The sequence below is a fragment of the Piliocolobus tephrosceles genome, chromosome 10 (genome assembly GCF_002776525.5).
Source record: "Piliocolobus tephrosceles isolate RC106 chromosome 10, ASM277652v3, whole genome shotgun sequence".
NCBI lineage: Eukaryota > Metazoa > Chordata > Mammalia > Primates > Cercopithecidae > Piliocolobus > Piliocolobus tephrosceles.
In genome coordinates this window covers 91,174,102-91,200,047 of record NC_045443.1, presented here as the reverse complement: position 1 = coordinate 91,200,047, position 25,946 = coordinate 91,174,102, and the positions used below count along the sequence as shown (strand labels likewise).

At 40.5% G+C, this 25,946-nt stretch overlaps 1 protein-coding gene and 1 long non-coding RNA gene across 7 annotated transcripts in view; one reads left to right on the top strand and one right to left on the bottom strand.

Annotated features, from left to right (window-relative positions):
* The window catches only part of CRADD (CASP2 and RIPK1 domain containing adaptor with death domain), a 179,465-nt gene that overhangs the window by 91,659 nt on the left and 61,860 nt on the right, over positions 1 to 25,946 (bottom strand). The window contains exon 3 of one of the 6 annotated variants that reach the window (XM_023225540.2): positions 22,371 to 22,598. The exons of the other annotated variants lie outside the window; for them this stretch is intronic. Within the exon in view, the coding sequence (XP_023081308.1) occupies positions 22,549 to 22,598 (50 nt within the window). The 3' untranslated portion in view covers positions 22,371 to 22,548. Of the gene's footprint in view, positions 1 to 22,370; positions 22,599 to 25,946 lie in introns of those variants that run through there. 6 annotated transcript variants of the gene reach the window in all.
* The window catches only part of LOC111551849, a 30,864-nt gene continuing 28,096 nt past the window's right edge, over positions 23,179 to 25,946 (top strand). The window contains exons 1-2 of the long non-coding RNA XR_002734489.2: positions 23,179 to 23,303; positions 25,558 to 25,727. This is a non-coding gene — a long non-coding RNA (uncharacterized LOC111551849). The remainder of the gene's footprint in view (positions 23,304 to 25,557; positions 25,728 to 25,946) is intronic.

The window sequence follows — 25,946 nt, the reverse complement described above, 5'->3', positions numbered from 1 at the left end:
TGAGTAAACTCTAATGATAGGAGAACCGTACCAAAATATCTGACACAGGGTCCTGTGCACTCTACTTCCAATGTATGCTGAATCCAACCATCCTTTTCTATCTGCACCACTGCCACCCTCACCCAAGCCATTGTCCCTTACATGGACAGCTACCATAGCCTCTTCAACAGCCTCTCTGATTCCTCCTGGATCCTCTACAATCCATTTTCCTACTCCAAAGCCAGAGGAATTTTTTAAAACTATCTACCAGATGATGACACTCCCCTGTATTTTTTTTCCCTACCCTTCCTCCTCCTAACAATTCTTTTCCTACAGAAATGGAGAAGCTGAGCAAACAACATCCTACTGCTATTGCCTCCTTCTTAAGCTCTAATGAGAACCAGGCTAAGAAAAGTCATCTCAAAAATTAGCACATTTTAAGCAGTGATATCCTGCTACTCTCAAAATTTGGAACAGAAAAATGACAAGTTATTAAAACCTCATTTATCCAGAAGCCACATGTCTGATGAGCCCAACTTTCCAGAGCACTGCTGAGAAGAACTAGAGATGGGAGAGATGAAACAGGAGACTTGTGGGTATCACAAAGTCCATACATTAAACTTCCTTTGTATTTTAGATGAATCTAATAAACTTGGCCATCTATTTTTCTACAGTTAACCAGGGAGAGTATGTTTTGGGGGATTGGAGACTCTTGGGGCAGCCACAGAGGTAGCATTAGAAAATGAACACATAGCCTACCAGAGAGAGAAGACGGTAAAACCATGAAAAACAGGCATGAGAATTCAAAAAATACAATATATGGTCTTCGGCATAATGAAAACTCCATACTCTACCTGGAGTAGACTCTAAGTGTACTACTGTATAACAGCACGATGTTTCCCAAATGATCTTGAGATAATATGAAAATATTAGATCATATTCCTAATACTTTATTAAGAAGATGGGGAAATATACAGTAAGTTTTAGTACATTTTCCAACAAAAGTGGTTGGAATAGTTTTAAGTGATGGTGCTTCAAAGATTACAATTCATTCATCCCTTAAATGAAAATTTCACTCAACCATGACAATGGTAATCAAGGTAACAAATAGATTGGCAAATAAATTAACCAATTTTCTGTTAAACTGAATCATTTCCGTCAGTGGCAGGTTCAGCCTCAAGACAGTGCTCAAGACTTCCCACCTGCAGGTGTGCCAGGAGAATGAGGGAGACCTTCCAGTGTGGATGGAGGCTAGGAGGTTGTGTGTCCTGCACTGTCTGGCAGTTCCCTGATACCTGATGTACCAAAAAGTTAAGGTTTTGTGCCTATATGGCATGTTCTTGTAAGCTTTTATCACTGGACCCATTTCCTCTTTGGATTGTTCCTCCTTCTTCTACTCCTGTACAGAAAGGCTGCCTACTGCTTAGAAGGACTTTGCCTTTCTTCATTCAAAATATATTTATTGAGCATCTACTACTCAGCAGGCCCAGTTCTGGATGCTGGGGATGCAGCAGTGAACAAGGAAGGCCCTGGAATAAACAGCTTACATGAGCTCTGCTCTAGACCTTAGGGATCCAGGCTCTCTCTTATCTCCTCTATCTTTGTGGCAGGTCCCTGTGTGGCTTACAGGTGGTCTGGCCTAGTTCACCAGGGACAGAGTAATGGGCTCTTACAACAAAATTTTATTCTTTTTAGTGAGGATGCTTTCCTAAAAATGGACATACTCACTGGATCATGCTTAACTAATCTTAATATCACTGAACTTACGGTGAGTCATTCCCAACATTCACTAACAATTATTTATTGAACATTTATTATGTGCACTGTAATACACATTTCAGATATATTGGTGAACAAAAAAGAGAAAGATGCCTGACCTGTGCCACTTACTTGGAGAATGAAGGGGCAAATTCTCAGTAAGTAATCAACATAAATAAATTTTTTAGTGTTTTAGATAATTATTAGTGCTTTTTAAAAAACTGCAACAAAGTAAGGAAGCCAGGACTGGTTGTAGGCTGATTAAAATTTTAAACTATGCTCAATAAACAGGTATACATGTATGACTTGATATCTTTATCTTCTCTGCTTTCTTTAAAATTGTTCTAAAGATGGATTTAGTTGGGCTTAGAACATGGCCCACACCCACCTAACAGTTCATCTGCCTAAAAAGCTGCAAATTTTCCAAAAATATCCAATCTGTATCTTAATCCTTAAAATAATCATATGCTACTTTTTCTTTTATTGAAATAAAGTTATTTACTTTGTATCAAAATATTACCATCAGAAAGTAAGTTACCTGGGGCAGAGAGGGGCTCTGCGGGGCAAACTAAAAGATCAATAAGCATCACTCAACCTGAAGAAACTACAGAACATGGCTATAGTGCACTGGCCATGAGCTAATGCACTTAAGCTCCTAAATCGGCTGACTGGGATTCCAATGAATTAGAGCTAAAGGAGGTACACCTGTGGGGCAGAAAACCACCAGATGTTCTGCTCTGAAATGCCTGTCTTATTTGTAAGTTTGTATTTTAATATGTTGGGAGCCCTAGGTTTTGTGATGCTGTTAAACAACCAACACCTGGAACCTGAAAACTAAGCCTGGTTGAGGTGAAAATCACAAGGCAGTTAGTTCCACTGTCATGTAGGGCACATGACAAAGCTAGAACAGAGATTTTTTTAAATTACCAAATTAGAAAGTGACATAAACCTATGCAGAGGAGATGCAGGACTCTTCTGACATGTGGCCTTCTAAGCCCACCACTCCTTCGTGAGGGATAAGGTAATATTTGGGAATTGTATCTGATAAGGTTTGGCTGTGTCCCCACCCAAATATCATCTTGAATTGTAGCTCCCATAATACCCACATATCATGGGAGGGACGTGGTGGGCGGTAATGAAATAATGGGGGAGGGTTTTTCCCATGCTGTTCTCATGGCAGTGAATAAGTCTCAAGAGATCTGATGGTTTTATAAAGGGCCGTTCCCCTTCACATGCTCTCTTGCCTGCCACCCTGTAAGATGTGCCTTTGCTCCTCCTTCACCTTCTGCCATGATTGTGAGGCCTCCCCAGCCATGTGGAACTGTGAGACCATTAAACCCTTTTTTCTTTATGAATTACCCAGTCTCAAGTATTTCTTTATAGCAGCATAAAAATGGACTAATACAGTAAACTGGTACTGGGAATGGGGTGCTGCTATGAAGATACCCAAAAATGTGGAAGCAACTTTGGAACTGGGTAACAGGCAGAGGCTGGAACAGTTTGGAGGGCTAAGAAGAAGACAGGAAAATGTCTTCCTCAGAAGACAGGAAGATGTGGGAGAGTTTGGAACTTCCTAGAGATTTTTTGAATGGCTTTGACAAAAATGCTGATAGTGACATACACAATAAAGTCCAGGCTGAGGTGGACTCCGATGGAGATAAGGAACTTGTTGGGAACTGGAGCAAAGGTGACTCTTGTTATGCTTTAGCAAAGAGACTGGTGGCATTTGCCCCTGCCCTAGAGATCTGTGGAACTTCGAACTTGAGAGAGATGATTTAGGATATCTGGAGGAAGAAATTTCTAAATGGCAAAGTGTTCAAGAGGAAGCAGAGCATAATAGTTTGAAAAATCTGCAGGCTGATGATGCAATAGAAAAGAAAACTCCATATTCTTGGGAGAATTCAAGTCAGCTGCACAAACTTGCATAAGTAACAAGGAGCCAAATGTTAATCACCAAGACAATGGGGAAAATGTCTCCAGGGCATATCAGAGACCTTTGAGGCAGTCTCTCCCATCACAGGCCCAGAGGCCTAGGAGGAAAAAATGGTTTCATGGACCAGGTCCAGGGCCCCCTGCTGTTGAACCTAGGACTTGGTGCCCTGTATCCCCGTCACTCCAGCCATGGCTAAAAAGGGCCAGGTTGCAGCTTGGGTCATGGCTTCAGTGGGTTTAAGCCCCAAGCCTTGGCAGTTTCCACATGGTGTTGGTCCTGCAGGTGCAGAGAAAATAAGAATTGAGGTTTGGGAACATCCACTTAGATTTCAGAGAATGTATGGCAACACCTAGATGTCCAGGCAGAGGTATGCGGCAGGGGCGGAACCCTCATGGAGAACCTCTGCTAGGACAGTGCAGAAGGAAAATGTGGGGTTGGAGCCCCCTCACAGAGTTCCCACTGGGGCACTTCCTAGTAGAGCCATAAGAAGAGGGCCACTATCCTTCAGATCCCAGAATGGTAGATCCACTGAGAGCTTGCACCATGCACCTGGAAAAGTCATAGACACTCAATGCCAGCAGTGAAAGCTGCTGGGAGGGGGGTTATACCCTGCAAAGCCACAGAGGCAGAGCTGCCCAAAATTGTGGGAGCCCACCTCTTGCATCCAGCAGGACCTGGATGTGAGACATGGAGTCAAAGGAGATTATTTCAGAGCTTTAAAGCTGCCCTGCTGAATTTCAAACTTTCATGGAGCCTGTAGCCCCTTTGTTTGGGCCAATTTCTCCCATTTGGGATGAGGGTATTTACTGAATGCCTGTACCCCCATTGTATGTATGAAGTAACTAACTTGCTTTTGATTTTACAGGCTCATAAGCAAAAGGGACTTGTCTCAGATGAGACTTTGGACTCTAAACTTTTGGGTTAATACTGAAATGAGCTAAGACTTTGGGGGACTGTTGGGAAGGCAGGATTGGTTTTGAAATGTGAAGACATGAGATTTGGAGAGGCCAGAGGTGGAATGATATGGTTTGGCTGTGTCCACACACAAATCTCATCTTGAATTTTAGCTCCTATAATCCTCACATGTAATGGGAGGGACCCAGTGGGAGGTAATTGAATCATGGAGGCAGGTTTTTCCTGTGCTATTCTTGTGATAGTCAATAAGTCTCACAAGATCTGGTGGTTTCATAAAGGGTAATTCACCTACACATGCTCTCTTGCCTGCCACCATGTAAGACGTGGTTTTGCTTCTTGATATGGTTTGGCTGTGTCCCCACCCAAATGTCATCTTGAATTGTAACTCCCACGATTCCCACATGTTGTGGGAGGAACCTGGTGAGAGGTGATTGAATTATGGGGGCGGGTCTTTCCTGTGCTGTTCTCATTATAGTGAATGAGTCTCACAAGATCTGATGGTTTTACAAAGGGGAGTTTCCATGCACAAGCTCTCTTCTCTTGTCTGCCACCATGCGAGATGTGCCTTTCACCTTCCACCACGATTGTGAGGCCTCCCCAGCCATGTGAAACTATAAGTATAATAAACCTCTCTCTTTCGTAAATTGCCCAGTTTCAGGTATGTGTTTATCAGCAGTATGAAAACAGACTAATAGACTCCTCTTCCACCTTCTGCCATGATTATGAGGCCTCCCCTGCCATGCGGAACTCTGAGTTCATTAAACCTCTTTTTCTTTATAAATTACTCAATCTCGGGTATTTCTTCATAGCAGTATGAAAATGGACTAACACAGTATCCATCTTACCATCAGATACATTTTTCTGTCCTGTTTGGAGTATATCTTTTACCCAAGATAAGTAAAAGTTACAACTCTTAGTATAAATACGTGTCCAAGTGCCTCATGCCTGCTAACCACACAGGGATCCTGAGCTCTCATAGCTTAAACACACAGTGTTTATTTTACTGGTCTACTTCTCCTGAAGACCTAAAAGGGCCTGTAGCCTCAGTAGTTGACAAAACAAGATATTAAAAATCCTCACTGATCACATAGCCTAAAATCCCTGCTTTTGACATGAACATAGCAGACATCCTTAGCAGGCCTAAATAGAATGGGCTTATAAGTGGATCCAAAGGGCTTCTGAATCATGAATTAGCCAGATGGTCAGCATCTCTAGTCCTTTATGCTAATATACTTTGGAAGGGTACCTGGAAATCGTCAGCAAAAGTCCTGCTTTACCCTCCACTGGGAAATGAGGTCTCAGTGGGAATGAAGTCCCAGGAATGGGAATGGTCATAGCTCCCTTAGCAAGTAAAGATGCTTTAAAGGGCTCTCAAGCATACTTGCCTGCCTGTCTACCTCAACCCTCAGAAGGCAGAACTACCCTATTTTCTGTATCTTCACTACCAGGGGTCTTTCTCAGGGTTAGGTGCCTATCTCCACTCATTTATTGTTGCCAGATATTCAGAAGCTGCTTCTTTGTTGTCACACATTGCTGGAAATAAATTCTGAGTTTGGTCTGTACTAATTATTATTATTAAAATTAATAATTGTAGTTTTTATGCAAATATCAAAAATTTCCTTTGTCAGTGGAAGCTAAGCAAAATAACTAGATACAAGTAAATTTTCAAAAGCTTTGTTAATTTGAGAGTAAAAGAATTTAAAGTTTTAAAACGTTAAGCCTTAAAATTTTTATTTTAAAATGGATTAGTCCTTTTGTGATAGTGATATGGTTTGGCTATGTCCCCCACCAAATCTCATCTTGAACTGTAGCTCCCACAATTCCCATGTGTTGTGGAAGGGACTCAGTGGGAGATAATTAAATCATGGGGCAGTTTCCCCCAACTGTTCTTGTGGTAGTGAATACGTCTCATGAAATCTGATGGTTTTATAAGAGGTTTCCCCTTTCACTGGGTTCTTATTCTTTCTTGTCTGCCACCATGTAAGATGTGCCTTTTATCTCCCTCCATGATTGTGAGGCCTCTCCAGTCACGTGGAACTGTGAATCTATTAAATCTCTCTTTCCTTAAAAATTACCCAGTCTCAGGTATGTCTTTAACAGCAGTGGGAAAATGGACTAAAACAGATAGCCAGCCTGAAAAATGACCCAATGATTCCTGCCTCCTGGTATTCATACCCTTTTGTAGACCTCCCATCACAACATACCCCACCTCACCTCACCCAGGGTGACCTATATAACCAATAAGATATTAGTGAAATGATGGAGGAGCATGACTTCCAAGGGCTAAGTCATAAAAGACATTGTGGCGTCCACCTTGCTTTAGGAGTGCAAGCAGTGTTCCCCCGGGAGAAGGAGTGTTCCCTCTGGAAGCTAGCTTCCATGCCTCAAGGTCCATCAAGCAGCTAGTGAAGAGAGTCAAAAGGGAAGAATTTGAGACCTGCCATCAACTGGCACCACATGAGTGAGCCATCTTGGAAGCAGAACCGCTGGCACCAGTCCAGCCTTAAGTGACTCCAGCCTCAGCTGATATCTTGAGCTGTCATGAGAGACCTTAAGCCAGAGCTATTCTGCTAAGGGATTCCCAAATCCTTGACTAAGAGAAACTTATGAGATAATAAATGTTTTTTGTTTTAAACTGCTAAATTTGGGGGTAATTTGTTAGGCAGCAATAGACAACTAATATAAACCTTTATATGTTAAGTTACTAGCTGACAAATGAATCATCAGATGTTAACTTTCAATTCATACTCTGTCTAGCTCTACATGCATTTGAATAAACAACATATATAAATTGGTGGTCAACAGAATGGGCTCTAAAGTCAGACTGACTGGATTTAAATCTATGCTCCATATTGTGTGATCCAAGACAAGTTATTTATCTATTCTGTCCATATAAGGTGGGGTAATAACAGCACCTGTCCCGTGACACTGTTGTAAAAACTGAGTTAATCCTAGGAAAGGACAGTGTATGGACTATGGTAAGTTGCAATAAATGCTAGCTATTATGATGTTTGAATAACTAAAATAAGGCCATTCTTTGTGAAGGGGAAAAATGACAGCACAATTGATTGGGAAAACACACTTGTTTGGCTGTTGACTCTTTTTTTTTTTTTTTTTTTTCGGCCTCTGCCACACATAGGGAAAGAAAAAAGAAGGGCAGAAAGACCAAAGAAGGCAGACAAGACTTGGGTTAATAACAAAATCTTGTCAGGGTAAAGTAAGGTGGCTATATAAATTATCATACAAACTGGGTACTTCTCAGAGAAAAAAGGAGTCCCATTAAGAATGATGCTGAAGGCTGGGCACAGGGGCTCATGCCTGTAATCTCAGGACTTTGGGAGGCCAAGATGGGAGGATCACCTGAAGTCAGGAGTTCGAGACCAGCCTGACCAATATGGCGAAACCCCGTCCTACTAAAACTACAAAAATTAGCCGGGCATGGTGGTATGCACCAGTAATCCCAGCTACTTGGGAGGCTGAGGCCAGAGAATTGCTTGAACCCGGGAGGCAGAGGTTGCAGTGAGCCAAGATCGTGCCACTGCACTCCAGCCTGGGCCACAAGAGTGAAACTCTGTCTCAAAAAAAAAAAAAAAAAAAAGATACTGAATATATGCTGAATATATCCAGGTAACAAATCTGCACATGTACCCCCCTAAACCTAAAATAAAATTTGAAATCATTTTTTTTAAATGATGCTGAAAAAGCAGGCATAAAACAGAACTAGTAAACCACATGTAAGTGGACCCGAAGGGTTTCCAAATCATGAGTTAGCTAGATGGTCAGCATCCCCAGTCCTTTATGCTAATGTACTTTGGAATGCTACCTGGAAACCTTCAGCAAAAGCCCTGCTTTACCCTCCTCTGGGGCTCTGTGGGGATGAGAGCCCTGGAATGGGAACGATCATGCCCCACCCTTGGCAAGTTCAGATGCTTTCAAAGGTTCTCAAGTACACTGCAGGTAGTTACTTGCCTGCCCGGCTACCTGCACCCTTAAGTAACTACAGTATGAAAACGCTGCCGGCAGTTGAGAATAAAGCTCTGGAAAGCAGATTCAAATTCCAGAGCTATCCTGAAAGGAGCAAAGTAAAGATAAAGGATTTTTTGTTTGTGTTTTTGAGACAGAGTCTTGCTCTGTCAGCCAGGCTGGAATGCAGTGGCATGATCTTGGCTCACTGCAGCTCCTTCTCCTGGGTTCAAGTGGTTCTCCGGCCTCAGTCTCCCGAGTAGCTGGGACTACAGGCACACACCACCACCCCGGCTAATTTTTGTATTTTTAGTAGAGACAGGGTTTTGTCATGTTAGCCCGGCAGGTTTCGAACTCCTGACCTCAAGTGATCCGCCTGCCTCCGCCTCCCAAAGTGCTGGGATTACAGGCATAAGCCACCGTGCCTGGCCCAAGATAAAGGATTTAGACTCAAGTATTTAAAGTATGATACTAAAACTTTGAGGTCAGTACTAGGATTTGTTTAAGCAGTGATTGGGAAGTTTTTACCAACAGGTACTAAATGAATGTTTTGCCTCCTTAGTTTTTCTTTTTATGTGTCATCTGTTCAAAATACAGCATGTATTAATCTTCATTTTCATAATGTTTAATGAGGAATAATACATATTAATGTAGGTTTCAGTTAATAGTGATTGACTGAACCTCCTGTTTAGATCAAGAGGCTCTCAACAGGACATCAGCTGGTGACAGACTGCCCTCACTGTAGGTAGAGTATCTTTGAGAAAATAAACACCATCCAGGGCTGAACTTCCCGATGTGACTGGAGAGATTTTTGTCATCTGTGCTTTGTAACTTCCTTCGCTATTGGTCTAGTAGTAATTCTTTATGGTAAACAACCAGAATCTACAATTTTTCTACAATTATGTTCATAGTTTTTTTAAGCAAAAGAAGCAAGATTTGTATTTGTGAAATGTCTCTCAAGTTTACATTTTTTATTTTTTCCACAATACAAGAAAGAGTACAGTAGACGCAGGCAAGTTACCAGGTCAGTTCAGTGACAGCATTCCCTGAGGCTGGCCTAAAATTAACTAAGATTGTTTCTATCAAACTTCTACAAAGACAGAGTCCCTCTGAGAACCTCTTAAAATTAAAGTTCAGGTTTTCTGTAAGTAAAATGTTTACCTCTCTATCATACTATAATTCCCCTTATTGTGACATCTGCGATGTGTCCATTTAGAAATTACATGGTATGATATAATTAGGTAACTTGGATAATGACATGTACATTCATGTCTAAAGACTTTACTGAATATGAATGTGAAAATATAATTTTCAAAATGTTAAAAATATAATCCACATGCAAATATATAGTGGGCATGTCAAAGACAGATACCTCATTAATGAAAACAATAAATTGGCTAAGAAATTGATACATATAGTCAGTTTTAGAAAAAGAATACTGGAATAAGATTCTAAATCACATACAAAACGTAGTTTTTTTGTATGTAATTTAGAATTTTTTGTATGTATTTTTTGTTATGTGTTTTTTATGTAATATGTGAATATTCTATAGGACAATAAAATAAAACCTTTAGAGTTATCTTTTCTACCTGCCAGAAATTATTTACATCATATCAATTTTCTTTAAGTTAACTTCTGAAACGAAGTCATGTCCTCTACAGAATCAGATGAGCCTTAGGTCTTGTTAGACAACGCTCTACTACAACTCTGAAAGGTCATTCCTCCATGTTACTACCAAGTTCCGGGTCATTTTTCCTAGTGTGAATAAAGCCCCGATTCAGTTGTCCATGATAACTACACTTCCCTCTCCCTGAAGAACCCGCCTATTAAAAGTCAGAACAGAGGCTGGATCTGAGGTTCTGGAGTCAGATTTATATGCCCAAAGTTTCTATCTACATTGCACATTTCTACATTCTTCATTTATTAGGCTTCTATTGCAAACACTGACTTTAGGTTCTAAAGTAGCCCTGCTTAAACAGTAGTCTGCTTAAGGGCAGGAACATAATGTATTAGTTTTTGTGTTTTTCACAAAAGCCCAGGAGATCTTGCCCCTAAAGGTTTATTCATTCATGTAACAAACATGTCCTGAGTACCTACTACGTACAAGGAGCTGTGTTAGGTTTGTTGTACTGAGCCAAGTTCTATAAAGCAAATCAGCACAGACAAGAGAAAATGCCCCTAACGGACATGAAATAAATGAACAAACACAAAAAGAGTCTTTCACAAATCTGAAACAGCGAGGAAAAGAGAAAAGCTTAAAAGAGAAAGCATGCCAATGCTGGCAGCAAATGATGGGCGTGTTGGGAGATAAGTAGATAAAACTCATAATAGAAAGCAAAAAACAGGTAACAGGAGAATTGCTCAATACTACAGACATGACTGCTCATATATTCTTTCATTAATGATGACAGTTAATTGGATTTGAAGAGAAAACCTAAAAAATAAAGAGGGAAAAGTGAATTAAAATTATTGCTATTTGAGTTAAAAACAAGGGGAAGGCTGGAGTATCACTGAAGAAGCCCAGCCCTCGGCCAGTTTTTAATATGCATGACGTCCACTCGAGAGGCAAAATCTCTTCTATACAAACTATGTCCCTGCCCTAACTCAAAAACCTTCAGAAGATTCTTTTTTTTTTTTTTTTTTTTTTTTTGAGACGGAGTCTTGCTCTGTCGCCCAGGCTAGAGTGCAGTGGCCGGATCTCAGCTCACCGCAACCTCTGCCTCCTCCTGCCTCAGCCTCCCGAGTGGCTGGGACCACAGGCGCCCACCACCTCGCCCGGCTAATTTTTTTGTATTTTTAGTAGAGACGGGGTTTCACCGTGTTAGCCAGGAGGGTCTCGATCTCCTGACCTCGTGATCCGCCCGTCTCGGCCTCCCAAAGTGCTGGGATTACAGGCTTGAGCCACCGCGCCCGGCCCAGAAGATTCTTGTTTGAATAAAATCCATTCTCCTGTCCAGGACTTAACAAGGCTCAGCAAGCTCTGGCTCCATCCTGGATCCTCTCCCCTTTGCTCATGAAGCTCCAACAAAATGACTTTCTGGCAGGTCCCAGAATACACCAAGCTCCTCCCCATCTTGGCCCTTTGGACTTGCTGGCCTCTCTAGCTAGGAGGCTACTGGCATGGCTAATTCTTGTTCATCCTTTAGGTGCCAGCTTCATTGTCACCTCCTCTGACAGCCCTCACCAACCCATCCACCCTCATCTTGCTATTTTCCAACGTAGTTCCCTCATTTATTTCCATGACAGCGGGGATCTTGTCTAGGTCATTAACCATCATGTCCCCAGAATAGTACCTGGCAGACATTACGCACTTAATATTATTAAAAGGTTGCATGCAGTTAATATGAAGAGCTATAGTACCACCAACCAGGGCCCATGTCAAAGTCCTAGAATAGCTGTGCAACTTCTAGTGGCTTCTTGGAGGGCTTACTGCTACTCCTGCTAGGACCTGGCCATGGGATAAGGGGAGGCACTATCAGCCCTCACATTTGTGAACAGCTTTGGGTAAGCCCCAAAGATACCTGTTTCCAATCAACTCCCAGAGGAGATTGCAGATTAGTCTTTCTTCCAGAAACCTCTAAGTCTTAGGATTTACCAAAGCCAAAAGCAGGTCCCAAAGGGGGACAGGATCCCTTGGTCAGGCCAGATACAAACACCCACACTTTGGGGCCTTCATGCTTTTGCAGACCACTTCCCCAGTATGCCTGCCATACTCAATGCTTAAGAAGCTTGTTCCTGGCCGGGTACAGTGGCTCACGCCTGTAATCCCAACACTTACGGAATCCGAAGTGGGCGGATCACCGAAGTTTGGGAGTTTGAGACCAGCCTGACCAACACAGAGAAACCTCGTCTCTACTAAAAATACAAAATTAGCCTGGTGTAGTAGCACATGCCTGTAATCCCAGCTACTCGGGAGGCTGAAGCAGGGGAATTGCTTGAACCTAGGAGGCTGACGTTGCGGTGAGCTGAGATTGCGCCATTACGCTCCAGGCTGGGCAACAAGAGTGAAACTCCATCTCAAACAAAACAAAACAAAACAAAACAAAACAAAAAAGAAGCTTGTTCCTTCCCCTTCGCAGCTGCACTGTGGCTCCCTGCTTCTCGGCCAGAGTTCAGGGAGACAGGAAAGGATTTCCAGAAGGTGTGAGAGGGACAACAAACAATGATGAAGGATATTACCATCTACTGAACTCGCATTCTGTGGGAGGGACTATCACCTAACACTGTACTGCATCTTCTCAATCATCCTGGGATGCCAATCAAAGATATATGCATAGCTCCAATGTATATAAACATATACTTACTATATGATATACAATATTACATAAAGTATATCTCATATATATAGAGAGAGAGAGAGATTTTTTCCACTTCACAAGCTGAGCAAACCACCTAAGGTCCCACAGCTAGAAGACAGAGCCAAGACTGAGACCATGGTCTAACTACCTTTAAAAGCTGTATTATTTCAGCACCCTCCAGTGTCTTCATAGGTAGCTTGAAGGAAAGAGTGGGAGAAGAGGGGAGTGTAACGCCACCTGACACCACTGCCATGCTCCTTGCCCTAGCATTAGAAGGAAAGGAAAAATTAGGCCGGGTACGGTGGCTCACGCCTATAATCCCAGAACTTTGGGAAGCCAAGGCAGGCAAATCATGAGGTCGGGAGTTCGAGACCAGCCTGGCCAACATAGTGAAACCCCGTCTCTACTAAAAATAGAAAAATTAGCCAGCATTGTGGTGCAAATCCTGTAGGCCCAGCTACTCAGGAGGCTGAGGCAGGAGAATCACTTGAACCCGAGAGGTGGGAGGCAGAGGTTGTGGTGAGCTGAGATCGCGCCACTGCACTCCAGCCTGGCAACAGAGCAAGAGAAGAAAGGAAAGAAAGGAAAGGAAGAAAAGGAAAGAAAGGAAGAAAGAAAAGAAAAATTAAGAGGAAGGAAAAAAGAGAAAAAATAGGGAAATGAATAAGGGAGAAGGAAAGGAATAATACTCACCCTTGCTTTTCCCTCTCCCCGTCTCATGCCCCTCCCCAGTTCCCAGCCCTAGGTCTCCCAATACTATCACCAGCACCTGTCTCACAAGAGCCCTCTCTCTCCTGGGTTACAGAGGAGGTCCTTTTCTGCTCTGACTCCAGCCTGATGGAAACACTCCATTTTTGCTACAGGGATGTAATAGAGCAATGACTTATTAGCTTCTTTAATAGGAATTCAATACATTTTTCCATAAAATAACATTACATTGTGGTTAAAGTTTATAATACTAGTGGCTTTTTATTTAAAAAAAAAAAAAAGTGTAATAAAGATCCACTAATCTGAAACCCCAAAAGTGGTGAAAACCATTCTTTTTTTATAACTCATTTGGCAGCAAAACCTGACCTGACCTGAACTCATTTGGCCTGAATTCATTTGGTGACAAACCTGACCTGAACTGACATGAGGCTATTTATAGTTTTTATTTATCCCACTGCATGTGAATATTCATCAGTTTCACTGCAGAAATATTAATGTGCTTGATTATAGGATCCTGTTCCAGACCACACTGCCGTGCTATATAATAACTGGTACATGCACAATATTATCCTACTTTAAAAAAAAAAAAAAAAATCCAAATTCAGCAAAATCTGGTCTCAATGGTTTTGAATACAGAATTGTAGAACTGTATTTATTCAGATTTAACCTCTTTGAACCTTGGGTTCATCGCAAGTCTGAAATTAGATTGTAGCCAACATCATTTTTTGGGGGAAATACATTCTTAATTTCAAACAAGCAACTTAAAAAGGAACTTTTGGAATACCACTAATTCCTGGGTTGGGATCTAACTGTATAAAAGTATGCAATAAAGAAAAATTCTTCGTGATAAAAGGTTTTCATTCTGCAAAAAAATTATCAGGTTCCACTTCCCATTCCCACATAATCTTCAGGGAAGTCCAACTTCCGAAAAGAATGGCCAATCTTCTTGGACCTCTCTGTGTGCTGAGGAGCATATTGGAATATTAGAATGTGGACCGAGGAAAAGAGAGGTAATATTAGAAATCCTATGAACTGCTTCCATTCTGTCATACTGTTCATTTATGTTTCTGCCAAAGTTAAGTTTTTATGATTTTTATTGCAACTCAAAGTTAACCTTTCTAGCATGAGGAAAGTATCAAATGCCACTCCTTCAAACAAGATGGGTTCAAGGGAAAATCCCAATCTTCTTTAATCATTTTATGAATATGATGAATCTTGTAGCTCATTAATTTTCTCTCATTTTGTTTTGGCTGCTAGAAAATCCAGAGCCAAATTTACAGCCTAGCTCTAGCCCCATACAGAATTTTATATTACATGTTCTTCGCCCTAATCCTATTCATCCTAGAATGGTTATTTTTCTCCTAGCCTTATTTTCCCTTTACCTTAATTTCATCTATTCATTTTAGGTGATGGTGGTGGTGGTGGTAATAGTGTGTGTATGTGTGTAAATTTCCTCAATATCTTTTTGTAATAAGGCAGAGAAGGAATAAATAGGCAAATAAGTAATTGTATACTTAATAATGTACTGGCATGGATCCATTTACTTCCAGCTGTAAAGACTTCAGTCATATCAGAACTCTAAATCATTCCACCTGGTTAATCACACAAATACTGAGCCATAATTAAAACCTTCTATACCAAAATGCCCATGACCATCATTCATTATATGAAAATAATCACAAATTAGGAGAAACAACAGAAGTACCTTACCTACGTTGCACGTTTCAGATATAGAGTCACCTGAGATATATGGCTGAGACTGGATTATCACATTCACTGCAAGGGCTGAGGGAAGTACTGGTTTCAAGTGTCAACATATCTGCTACCTATGCCTCTACCTCACATCGCCAGACCACCAGTCACTTCCCCATAGCACAGCTTCCTAGTATGAGACTGTGAGATCCCCACTCCTTTCCCTGGGCCTCCTACTTGCTAGTTACTGGAAGACATTAGAGTCACTAAAAGGAAGTGGGGAAGTCCAAAAGAGTATTCATAAAACTCCCCTAAAAGCCAAACATTTTCTGTTCCTTGCTTCTGTTGGTCATCCATTTATTTTTTTTTCCAGTAATTTCAAAGCACTAGAATTTGCCCATATGTAATTCATACTTCTTAATAGTTGTCCAGTTAAAATTAATGAATGAGAAAAATTAGAATTTAAGTAGAAAACACTAATCGAGATCCATAAACAGTAAATTTGGACATATAAGCAAGTCTGCCCTCCCCTCACCACAACAAGCTTTAAGAACTATGCAGCTCTGTAAGAAGTGAAGAGGGGGTTTACATGTGCCCAACTTGGAAGTTCCAAATTCAAGTACATTTTAGATATGAATAAGTGGCAGCTAGGTCAGGGAACCCAGTTTCTTATCCAAAATTGGAATCTAACAGAATTATATTTGAATATACCAAAAACTTTCCACGGATAAAATTAGAGTGCAGAGGAAAACCATTCTTTTTAAAGTGCAATTATTATTTTTATTTTATATAGTGGTGGTACTGGAAACTGATCTATTATGATAACAAAAACAAAACAAGAAAATCAGGGAAGATTTTGCAAAGTAGAAAAAGTTTGAGTTTAAAAAGCAACAACTACTTATGGTGAATGTTTATTGTTTTTACTAAACCTCTAGAATTATGTATAAGTAATATTTGATGTTACTTGGATTTAATTTTACCTTGCAAAATTTTCAAAATTAAGATGCTTAAAATCTCTATTAAATGGTTGTTTATGATGTTACCATGACAACAAAGTGGTACCCAGAGGGGTATGTTAAGCAGAATGCCAAAGATCTCTCCCAAGAAGTCCCATTACCCAGTTATTCAATCATGCACTTAAGTAGGTACTGCTATGAAGGGACAATGCAAGTGTGATTAAGGTTACTAATCAGTTGACTAGCAAGATTAGCCTGGATTATCCAATTGGGCCAGTCTAATCATATGTCCTTTAAAAGTAAAAGAGAAACACATTAGGGGAAGGCAAGGAAATCTAAAGCCAATTCCACATACTGTGGCTGCCTTTGAAGATGTAGATGGGCAGCCTCTAGAAGACCCTAAGCTAACAGCCAACAGTTAGTGCTCTCCAAGAAAGGAAACTGGGCCCCCAATACAACTACCACATGGAACTAAATTCTGCCAATGAGCCTGGAAGTGGATTCTCCCCTGGAAGGCCTACAGGTACAAGTCCAGGCCTGCTGCTCCCTGTACTTCAGCCTTGTGAAGGCCCTGGGCACAGAAGCCAGGAGAACGATCCCATGCCAAGCTTCTGACCCACAGAAATGATGAGAAAATAAATGGATATGGTAAGCCACTACATTTGTGGTAATATGTTATGCCCTTAACAGAAAATGAATACAAGGGGTGAAGCAAAAAATAACCAAAAATGAGCATGTAAGAGTCTGTTAAACTCATTTATCTTTATTTAGTGATTTCAGCTAAAGCACAATAAATTACATAGAAACTAAAAAAAAAAAAAAAACAAAATAGAAAACAAAACTACCGTAACAGAGAACAGGATATGTGTGAAATAATCAAAGGAATTTTTAAAATTTAAAAAAAATGTGGCTAACATAACATTTTATTGCACAATTTCAAGTACTACCTTGAAATGGGAAATTTTGCCGTTGTTTCTAAACAATTCAAAAGAAGATGCATAAAGCAAGGATCTGGAGCAAATATGTGATTATAGTTGCCCTGAATATAAGAAGAGAACACTCATCACGGTCTTCAAGCATGCACCACTCTCACTAAAATATATGAATAAGAATAATTTTAGGCTTTTTATTATTGAAGGGCAGTAAGAATAATTACACAGGGAATTCAGCTTACTACAGGAAATAACATTCTATTCGAGACCAGCCTGGGCAACATAGCAAAACCAAATCTCTACTAAAAAATACAAAAATTTACCAGGCGGTGACGAGGGCCTGTGGTCCCAGCTACTGGGGAGGCTGAAGTGGGAGGATCGCTTAAGCCTAGGAGGTGGTGGTTGCAGTGAACTGAGATGGCCCCACTGCACTCCGGCCTGGATGACAGAGCAAGACCCTGTCTCAAACAAACAAAAAAAAAAAAAAAGGAAAAAAAAAAAAAAAAAAAAAAAAAACATCCTGATAATTACAACTCTCTAGCAATGGTATGGACCGCTTCAAAAAGCAGAAATGTTATAAAAAGATTCCTAGAATCCCATAGAAAAATTGGCCTAAAAAACCTCTATATTCTAACTCCAAAATTCTGATTCCATTTACTTAGTAACACAGGGAATACTGGCATTTTCGGAGTACTAGTTAAGTTACTATTATTCTATAGGCCACATTAATTCATTAAGAAGTTTAATATTAGGTATGCAGGACAATTGTCATAGCAACATAATTAGCGTTACAAGTTCCTAAACAGAAATATGCAAAATACTAAAACGAAACTATTTTAAAGGGCAGATAATTATTTTTAATTCTGCTGGATTCCTTTTCAAAAGTGAAGTTTGGTGTAGCCTCTGGTCTGGGGCGGAAGATGAGAATGGGAGGGCGGCCTGACCCCCGCCCTGATGAGGAGGGACCCAGGGCACAACCTGTTCAGGATCTGGAGCCGCACGAACACCTGAGTCTACCCGAATGGTTGGCCCCTTCAAAACAAGATCTGCGGAACGGTTCGGGACACAACAAGAAATTGCCGGCAACCTGTGATCGCTCATTTTTACCGACAGTGGGCTGCGGGCAGTCGGAAGGAATGCCCATTTCTCCAGTGTTCCTTCCCAGAAGCAAATGCAAGTGTTTGTTTATGCAAGATTTACGTTTCACTCAGGTTTGGGTTGGGTTTGTTTCCTGGAGATTGAGCTGAGTTTCCCTGGTTTTGCTGGAGTGAGGACAAGCTGATCGCTCCGTATTTACCTTTCACTTGGGCCAAATTGGACAAATGCAAATAAACAGGTCTTGCAGGCGCCCCCCCCCCCGGCAGTCGGCACCCCCTCCCCGCGCTGGGTCGGGCAGCTGGGGCCCGCAGAGGCAGCCGCGCGCCTCCCTGCCCCGCTGCGCAGCCCGCGGGTGCCCGGCCAAGCGCTGGCTTATCTGCGGCTCCCACAGCGCCCCCGCATTCACCAGTTCCTAGAGCAGGGATTCCGAGAAAAAAGAAAGAGCCGGGTTCCCTAGAAACATTAAATTAACACAAGGGATCTGGAAACGAAACAGCAGATGCCTGAAAGCCTTCTCCTTGACGGCTTCCTGCCTTCTTGGAAAATCTTTGCATTAAAATAGCTTGAATTACCCTGCTCGGCCAGATGCTGCTCGGGAACTTCATTTTGGGCTAACATGAAAGCAGAGTTTGACATCTTTTAAAGGATTTTTCTTTTCGAGGTGGTTTGAAGAGCGCCTTTGGGTTGCTGACATTAGCAAGGACCCGTGGCTGGGTTTTTTTGCATTGCAAGAGAACTTTCCATAACAATGGCTAGCAAATCAGATAACAAAGATCATGGCGTGTAGAGGAGACGCGGTAGAGCACAGAATGAGCACTAAGGGTTCAGAAACAGAGGTTCCTATCTCTGGGAAGAGCCTAGAAAGAGCTCTTCTAGGGGGCCGGCCGCCTCCTTTTACAGGGGAGAAAATGTCTTTTATTTCTAAGCCTACTTTTTTGACCATAGCTATGAGAACTATCTAATGGCATTTCCAGAGAGTCACAAACAAGCAGAAAGGCTTGTAATATTTTATCAGCCTCTTTGTTCTAAAGCCCATGGTCTAACCTCCACCGACCCTATCTACAAATTAATCAGACCATGTAATTTGTAAATTCAAACCCAGATTAATAACCACACACCTTGAACAGTGGGTCTTCAGCACAGAGTGTATTCCACTTTCATGTCATGTTAACTTTCATATTTAAAGAATTTTGGTAGCTGAGAACAAGACCCAAAGCTTCCTATGAGGTATCAGGATTTTACAGAGGAAATCGTTTTTACTGGAGTAGCATCTTCTTTGACACTTTTTTTTTTCCATGATAACCTTTATGAAAGGACTCTATAATCCTTAGTCGCTAATTTATATGTGTCAAGCTTTCTAGTAAACTGGACAATAACCTACAGTCCTAAAAGGATTCTATGCTTATCCCAAATTTAAGAGCACCAGATGGGGGATAAGTATATTACAACAAGATACTCTAAACAAAAATAAAATTAAATATCCTTGCCTTAGCATGAAAGCAGTAAAACTCCTCTTAAAGCAATGCAGTCAGACAAAATCACTGCATCTGTAATAAGGTTGAGTATACAGCTACGGGAGTTAGCAGCCCTAAATATTTCTGTTCTAACGACTCACAAGAGATACACAAAATCTATCCTTCCTCCCTGATGTACGAAAAAATAAAAGGCAATTTCATAACACCTTTGGTGCTTTCTAACTTAATAGTTGGCCTTCAGGAAAAGCAAGTACAATTTTTGAGTGTTTATAAGAAAGCAAAGGAAAATGTTGCAAAAACTTACTTGGCTCAAAGGCCACAGAGAAAGCCGGAATCTGCAGGACTCACCAAACTACACAGCTGTTTTAAAACTGAAAGTCAAACAGCTTTTAACAGGTATTAAGTATTTTCTACAACAAAATTATCAAATATACATACTTCTTTTTACACTGCAAATAGACATTTTATTTCTATTAGGAAAAAACTATAGTTACACAAACAATAACTAGATTGCTATAATAAATATAACTAGCCACATAATACTAGTCAATGCTGGCTTTTTTAAAAAAATTACCAGAGAATTTCAAAATGATTCTGAATGATCAAGTGTGACTCCTATATTTTTTAGATAGGCATTGATGTTAAGAATATGGCTTTCACAGAAACATAATCCAATTTATCTGATTTCCATATATTAATCATGGCAACAAATAAAAATGATGACAAAAATCACTAAGATAGCTTAAATTTTTTTAAATTAAAAAACAAAACCTAAGTAAACCACATTAAGGAAGATTAACAAATCTGACAATCCTCCTCTAAAACTGTTTTTCGAAAAAAAGTCTTAAGGTCATAGAAAAATGCGGATGGCTTATAACCCTTAAAATTCCTTTTAGTTAATGAGAATCTCAGTTTTGGAATTTCTTCAAACTTAACTGAAATGTTAATGAAAAAGAGAAATATTTAGATGTTGAGAAAAAAAAGTTGTTCTAATTATTCTGCCTCACTATCTAATTTCAGCTCATCAAAGTTAAATAGCTAGTAAACAACTGGTCTGTTTTGGCAGATTTTTTTCTATTTTAAAATTCATTACTAAACAGATGAGGTTACTACTAGTTAAAATTCTGAATCCAAATGCCATACATGCTGTTGTAAAAACTGTGCAGTTTTAAATATATTTTTACTTCTATGCATTTTTGAATCTTTAGCCAAACTCCTCCAGTAAAGTTTTAGTTTATTATGTTTTCTAAAATAAAAACATTTGTATTTTATGCTATAAAAATCAATAAATGTCTTCTAATGTTAGGTGCTCCAAAATAAATGATTCAAAAGTTTTAATGAAAGCCCTCTTATAATTAAAGAAGGTGATTGGTAATGAGGAAGAAAATGGAAGGCATATTTACAATAAATCAAAAGCAGAATTGTGATTAATGGGCTCCACAATGATTATTAATGTTCTCCCTATAAAATATTGGTCTTTGTATTAATTTAAAAGTATAGACTGGGTTCTTTCCTTTGATAAATGAAAAATGATTTTTTTTCCTATTTTAAGATGAGAATGACTATTTTTAAAACAGAAGACTACATCCAAGATCTTTCCCTTTCCCCATTTCAAAACTATGAGTTTTCTTTTTGTCTTTCTGAATTCTTGAAATCCAGTGACGTTGTCATAGCTCTGAGAACCAAGAAAATCGAAGCCACTAACTGTAGGAGACAGCCTTGATGCTTTTGATTATATTTTCCTAGAAAAATTTTTATGATATTTAATCTTAATAGCTTTTTTTTTTTTTTTTTTTTTTTTAGGAAATCCTCTAATGCCAATAAGGGAGAATCTAAATCTCAGGAGTTTAGGCAAATTTAGCCCATCAGCATAGCTTGAAAATAGGATAATTTAATAAAACCTCAATAATACATTGGTTTTTAAATAATATGTTATATACTCTCGATATATATATATCCTGCTAAGATTAGTAAGTACCAACGTCATATCTGTATTGGAAATAAGCAGGGTGCACATTTTTAAAAGGAGAAGAGGCTACACTAACTACTACTCAAAGTCTCGTCAACATTTGGATGCAGGAGAGAGATGGAAAGAAAGTCGAGTTCTTCATCCGGGCTGGTGCCCATCCCATGGCACTACACTTCCTCCTATCCCCTGACCACTGCCAAGGTCAGTCGGGATAGGTGGGCTCGTATCTCTACATAGTCAGATACCTGTGTACTCTGCTGGGAGAAGGGGAAAAATAAATACATAAAAATAAACAAAACTCTCTATTCCTGAACTCCCTGTATCCTTTCAAAGTCACACTTTATTAATGGAAATTAAAATGATGCAGAAAGAAACCACTAGTAAACTAAATAAGCTTCCCCTTAAAGACACATTTTAACACCAACAAGACTTTCTTCTTTCACTTTCTTCCTTCCTTCCTTTCCTCGTTTCTCTCTCTCTCTTTCCTTCTTTCTTTCTCCTTCCCTCTCTCTTTTCTCTTTTTCTTTCCAGCCAGAGTTTGTGACTTACTAATTATTTTTATTCTGTTTGAATCGGGTCCCTGTTATGTTTTGTGATTTTCTGAAATGAAGTTAAGATTTCCATTATTTATGAGAATGAAACAGGAGGCTGACACTTTATGCACAAAAAAGAATAACCAAAGGTTACAATGACATCAGTTTTGGTTTTTATTGAGGGCTGGCGTGTTGCGCAGGGTGTGGGGCGGGGGGGGGGAGTGGGGTGAAGCAGGTGTGAGGAATGAGTTTGTTTCTTCCAAGAGAGGGCTTTGCTTCGGTCAGTGTTGCTGCAGTCACAATGAAGGGGCCCACTCTGCCAGCTCTTCCGGGTAGACTTCATAACTGAGCGGGCAGGCTCAATTCTCTAGGAAGCCTGACATTGGCAACTGCACCGCATGGAAGAATTCCACAAAAGGTTAAATTAGGGTGAGATTGTCAACAGGCTTCAAAAAGGCCGAGTTCCAGGGCCCATGCCTGAGGTCTCATGGGCCTCCTTCAGGTCCTCGTCCCCACAGTCTGACACTTTTGGCCCTTCTCTTCTCCAGCTCCCCACCCCATTCTTCAGCCAGCCCTTCCTTTTTCCTCTAACCCTGCAAAAAATGAGCAGCGCTGTTGTTTTGTTTCAACTGACAAAACAGCTAAGAAACAGCAGAACATGACTGCCCTTTGCAAAATGGGCCATGTGATCCTCCTAGCTCAATTCAACACTTCCAGTAAAAATGAATAGAAAGGGAACTGTTTATGAAACTCTCCTGCTTGCCTTCAGAATACTCTCATCCTCTCCCTTCTCAGCCTCCTAAATACCCAAATGAACTTATATAATGAGCTTTATTTTATCACCCTGAAATTCTTCCTCAGTCCAAATTGCTAATGTGGCAGGTTCCAGCTGCCCAAATTCCCTAAACAACATTGCCTGTTCCATAAAAAGCATGCAATTGCAAGCACAGCAGTCCTGCTCTGGTTCTCAGAACTATAAACTGACTACCCAGCTCCCTGGCCCAGGAAGGCTATGAAACAGGCAACATGGACAATTTAAAGGTGTACAACATCCGAGGTTCCATTTCACCCTCAGGCAGCCCAGAGTGGAAAAGGTAAGGCCACCCTCCATTTTTCTTCTGAGTACTATATTGATTCTCTGGAAACTCTCTCTGTTCCAAAAGAAACCACCCCATCCCGTGGAGAAAAGGTGACACTGAATTTGCACTGCTTTTTCTGGTGGCATTTGTTTGACTAAGAGGGAGCAGAGTTCCATACAACAGACTGCTTTATTTGTGCGATTTGAAAATAACACATACCAGATTAGTTCCCTAGATGCAGATTAGTACAAAGTTTGAATCCTTTCTTTCAAATTAATTAATGTAATCTCAATGTTTATATAAGACATTGACTTTTATCTGGCACATACAGTATATGACTCTGCCTTTAGCAAAAATACCATTCAAACTATCTTCAGCAGATGTGAGTGCTTTATTTTGATTTTGGGGACTCCAGAGAGAGTCCATAACCTACCTTGGCATTGTCAGATCTCAAAAAAGCCTTCTTCATACTTGCAATATAGTAATATCTAAGTACTTGGACATCCCGGCACAAAATACGTGAGTCCACATCTCCCTGTTTTTCACTATTCCCTCTGCAACCTTGTTCACATAGCAAACTCTAAAATATTCTTCAATAGGCAGCCTATGCCACCTTCCCTCAACTATCCCAGACCAGTAGTCATCACTGCCTCCTCTGCGCCTTGCACATGTCTCTATGTGGTCTCAACAGACAGTACCATGTTTGCTCATATGTCTGTGTCACCTACTCAACTCAAAGTTCCTTGAGGAACTAATTGTATTTGTATCTCCAGTGCCTTGCATATTTTATATCACATAACAAGTGCTATAAAAGAGAACTAAACTTATGTGGCTATTAAATGACTTACAGTTTTGAACTGGAATGAGCCTAGTACAAGACTCACATAGATGCTGGTGGTTGACCCTAAGTTTCTCATGTTGTCATCTGAAATCATTTGCTCTTGCTCTACATTCAGAGGAGAAATAAAAACTGGTGACACTTCTCTGGCCTCTATATCATAATTAGACCATGGGTAGCAGCTGAGAAACTAGAAAATATTTAGCCTACCCCTAGTCACATCCTAAAAGACATCAATGTGGAGCTCAAGGAACTCAGTGGATTTACCAACATTTAACACACCCTATATCCACCCATTATAACTACTTGAATTGGCATGGATGGGAATAGTAGATTTTATTGTGGAGAACAGAATAAATCTAATAAAAGAAATAACTAGAGGAGAAGTTCGGACTAGCTGATGTTTTTAAGTAGAGATGGGAAAAACATAAATGATGGTGGTCAGCACAGCAAGTTTTGAACATAAGGACTTTAGAAATCAATGTGGTCGGCTGGGCACGGTGGCTCACGCCTGTAATCCTAGCACTTTGGGAGGCCGAGGCAGGTGAATCACAAGGTCAGGAGGTCAAGACCATCCTGGCTAACACAGTGAAACCTTGTCTCTACTAAAAATACAAAAAATTAGCTGGGTGTGGTGGTGGGCCCCTGTAGTCCCAGCTACTCGGGAGGCTGAGGCAGGAGAATGGCATGAACCCAGGAGGCGGAGCTTGCAATGAGCCTAGATTGAGCCACTGCACTCCAGCCTGGGTGACCAAGCAAGATAGTCTCAAAAAAAAGAAAAAAAGAAAGAAAGAAAAAGAAAAAAGAAATCAATGTGATCACTGTTTTCCAGTAATAGGCTGACCATGGACAAGAATAATAGGTACATTACTCCCCAGTTCCTTTGCAATGTACTATACTGTTATTTAAGCATCCCAGCATCATGCTTGCTTTCATAAATACAAGTCTAACTCAATTGCCACGATTCTGCTTTGAGGCTCTTTTTTAATGATTTATATGTCATGCTCCCCAAAAGTCTTTCTAAAATTATACCAAAGGGAAAGAGGCAAAAAAGGGGAGCTTAAATGTTTTGAGGAGCTGTTAGATGTGCCCAGTGATTGCTATGCACTTCTTTTTGAGACAGAGTCTCCCTCTGTCGCCCAGGCTGGAGTGCAGTGGCATGATCTCGGCTCACTGCAACCTCAGCCTCCAGGGTTCAAGGGATCCTTCCACCTCAGCCCCCTACTAGATGAAAATACAGTCATGAGCCACCACAACTGGCTTGCTATGCACTTTATATACACCATCTATATCACCCTCCCAACAACTCCACTTGATAGGAATAATTATTCTCATTTCAAATCAGTTTTAACCTAGGTCTCTCTGGTTCTAGATCTAGTATTTTTTCTATAAATAATAGTGTTCCAATTTCTTTTGGTTTTCTTTTCATAGAGATGGGGTCTCACTTTGTCACCCAGGCTGGTCTCAAACTCTCGGATTCAAGCAGTCTTCTCACGTTGGTCTTCCAAAGTGCTGGGAGTACAGGCATGAGCCACTGTACCCGACTGACCGTTCCTATTTCTAGTATCAGCATGAAGAACACAAGAAAGTCAGCTTCAAAGGTAAAAGGTGTATCATTCATTCATTCAACATTTATTCCACAGCTATTATGAACCAGGCACTATAGTCTCTTTGAGGATATAAACATAAATAAGTTCTGGGACTTGACTTCAACTTGCTCACAGTCTAATGGAAAAGAGACATAAAAACAAATAACTTGGTTTCTTCTATTTTCCCTAGGCTCTGTATTTGGGTCCCTTTGGGTCCCCACCCCTTGTCAC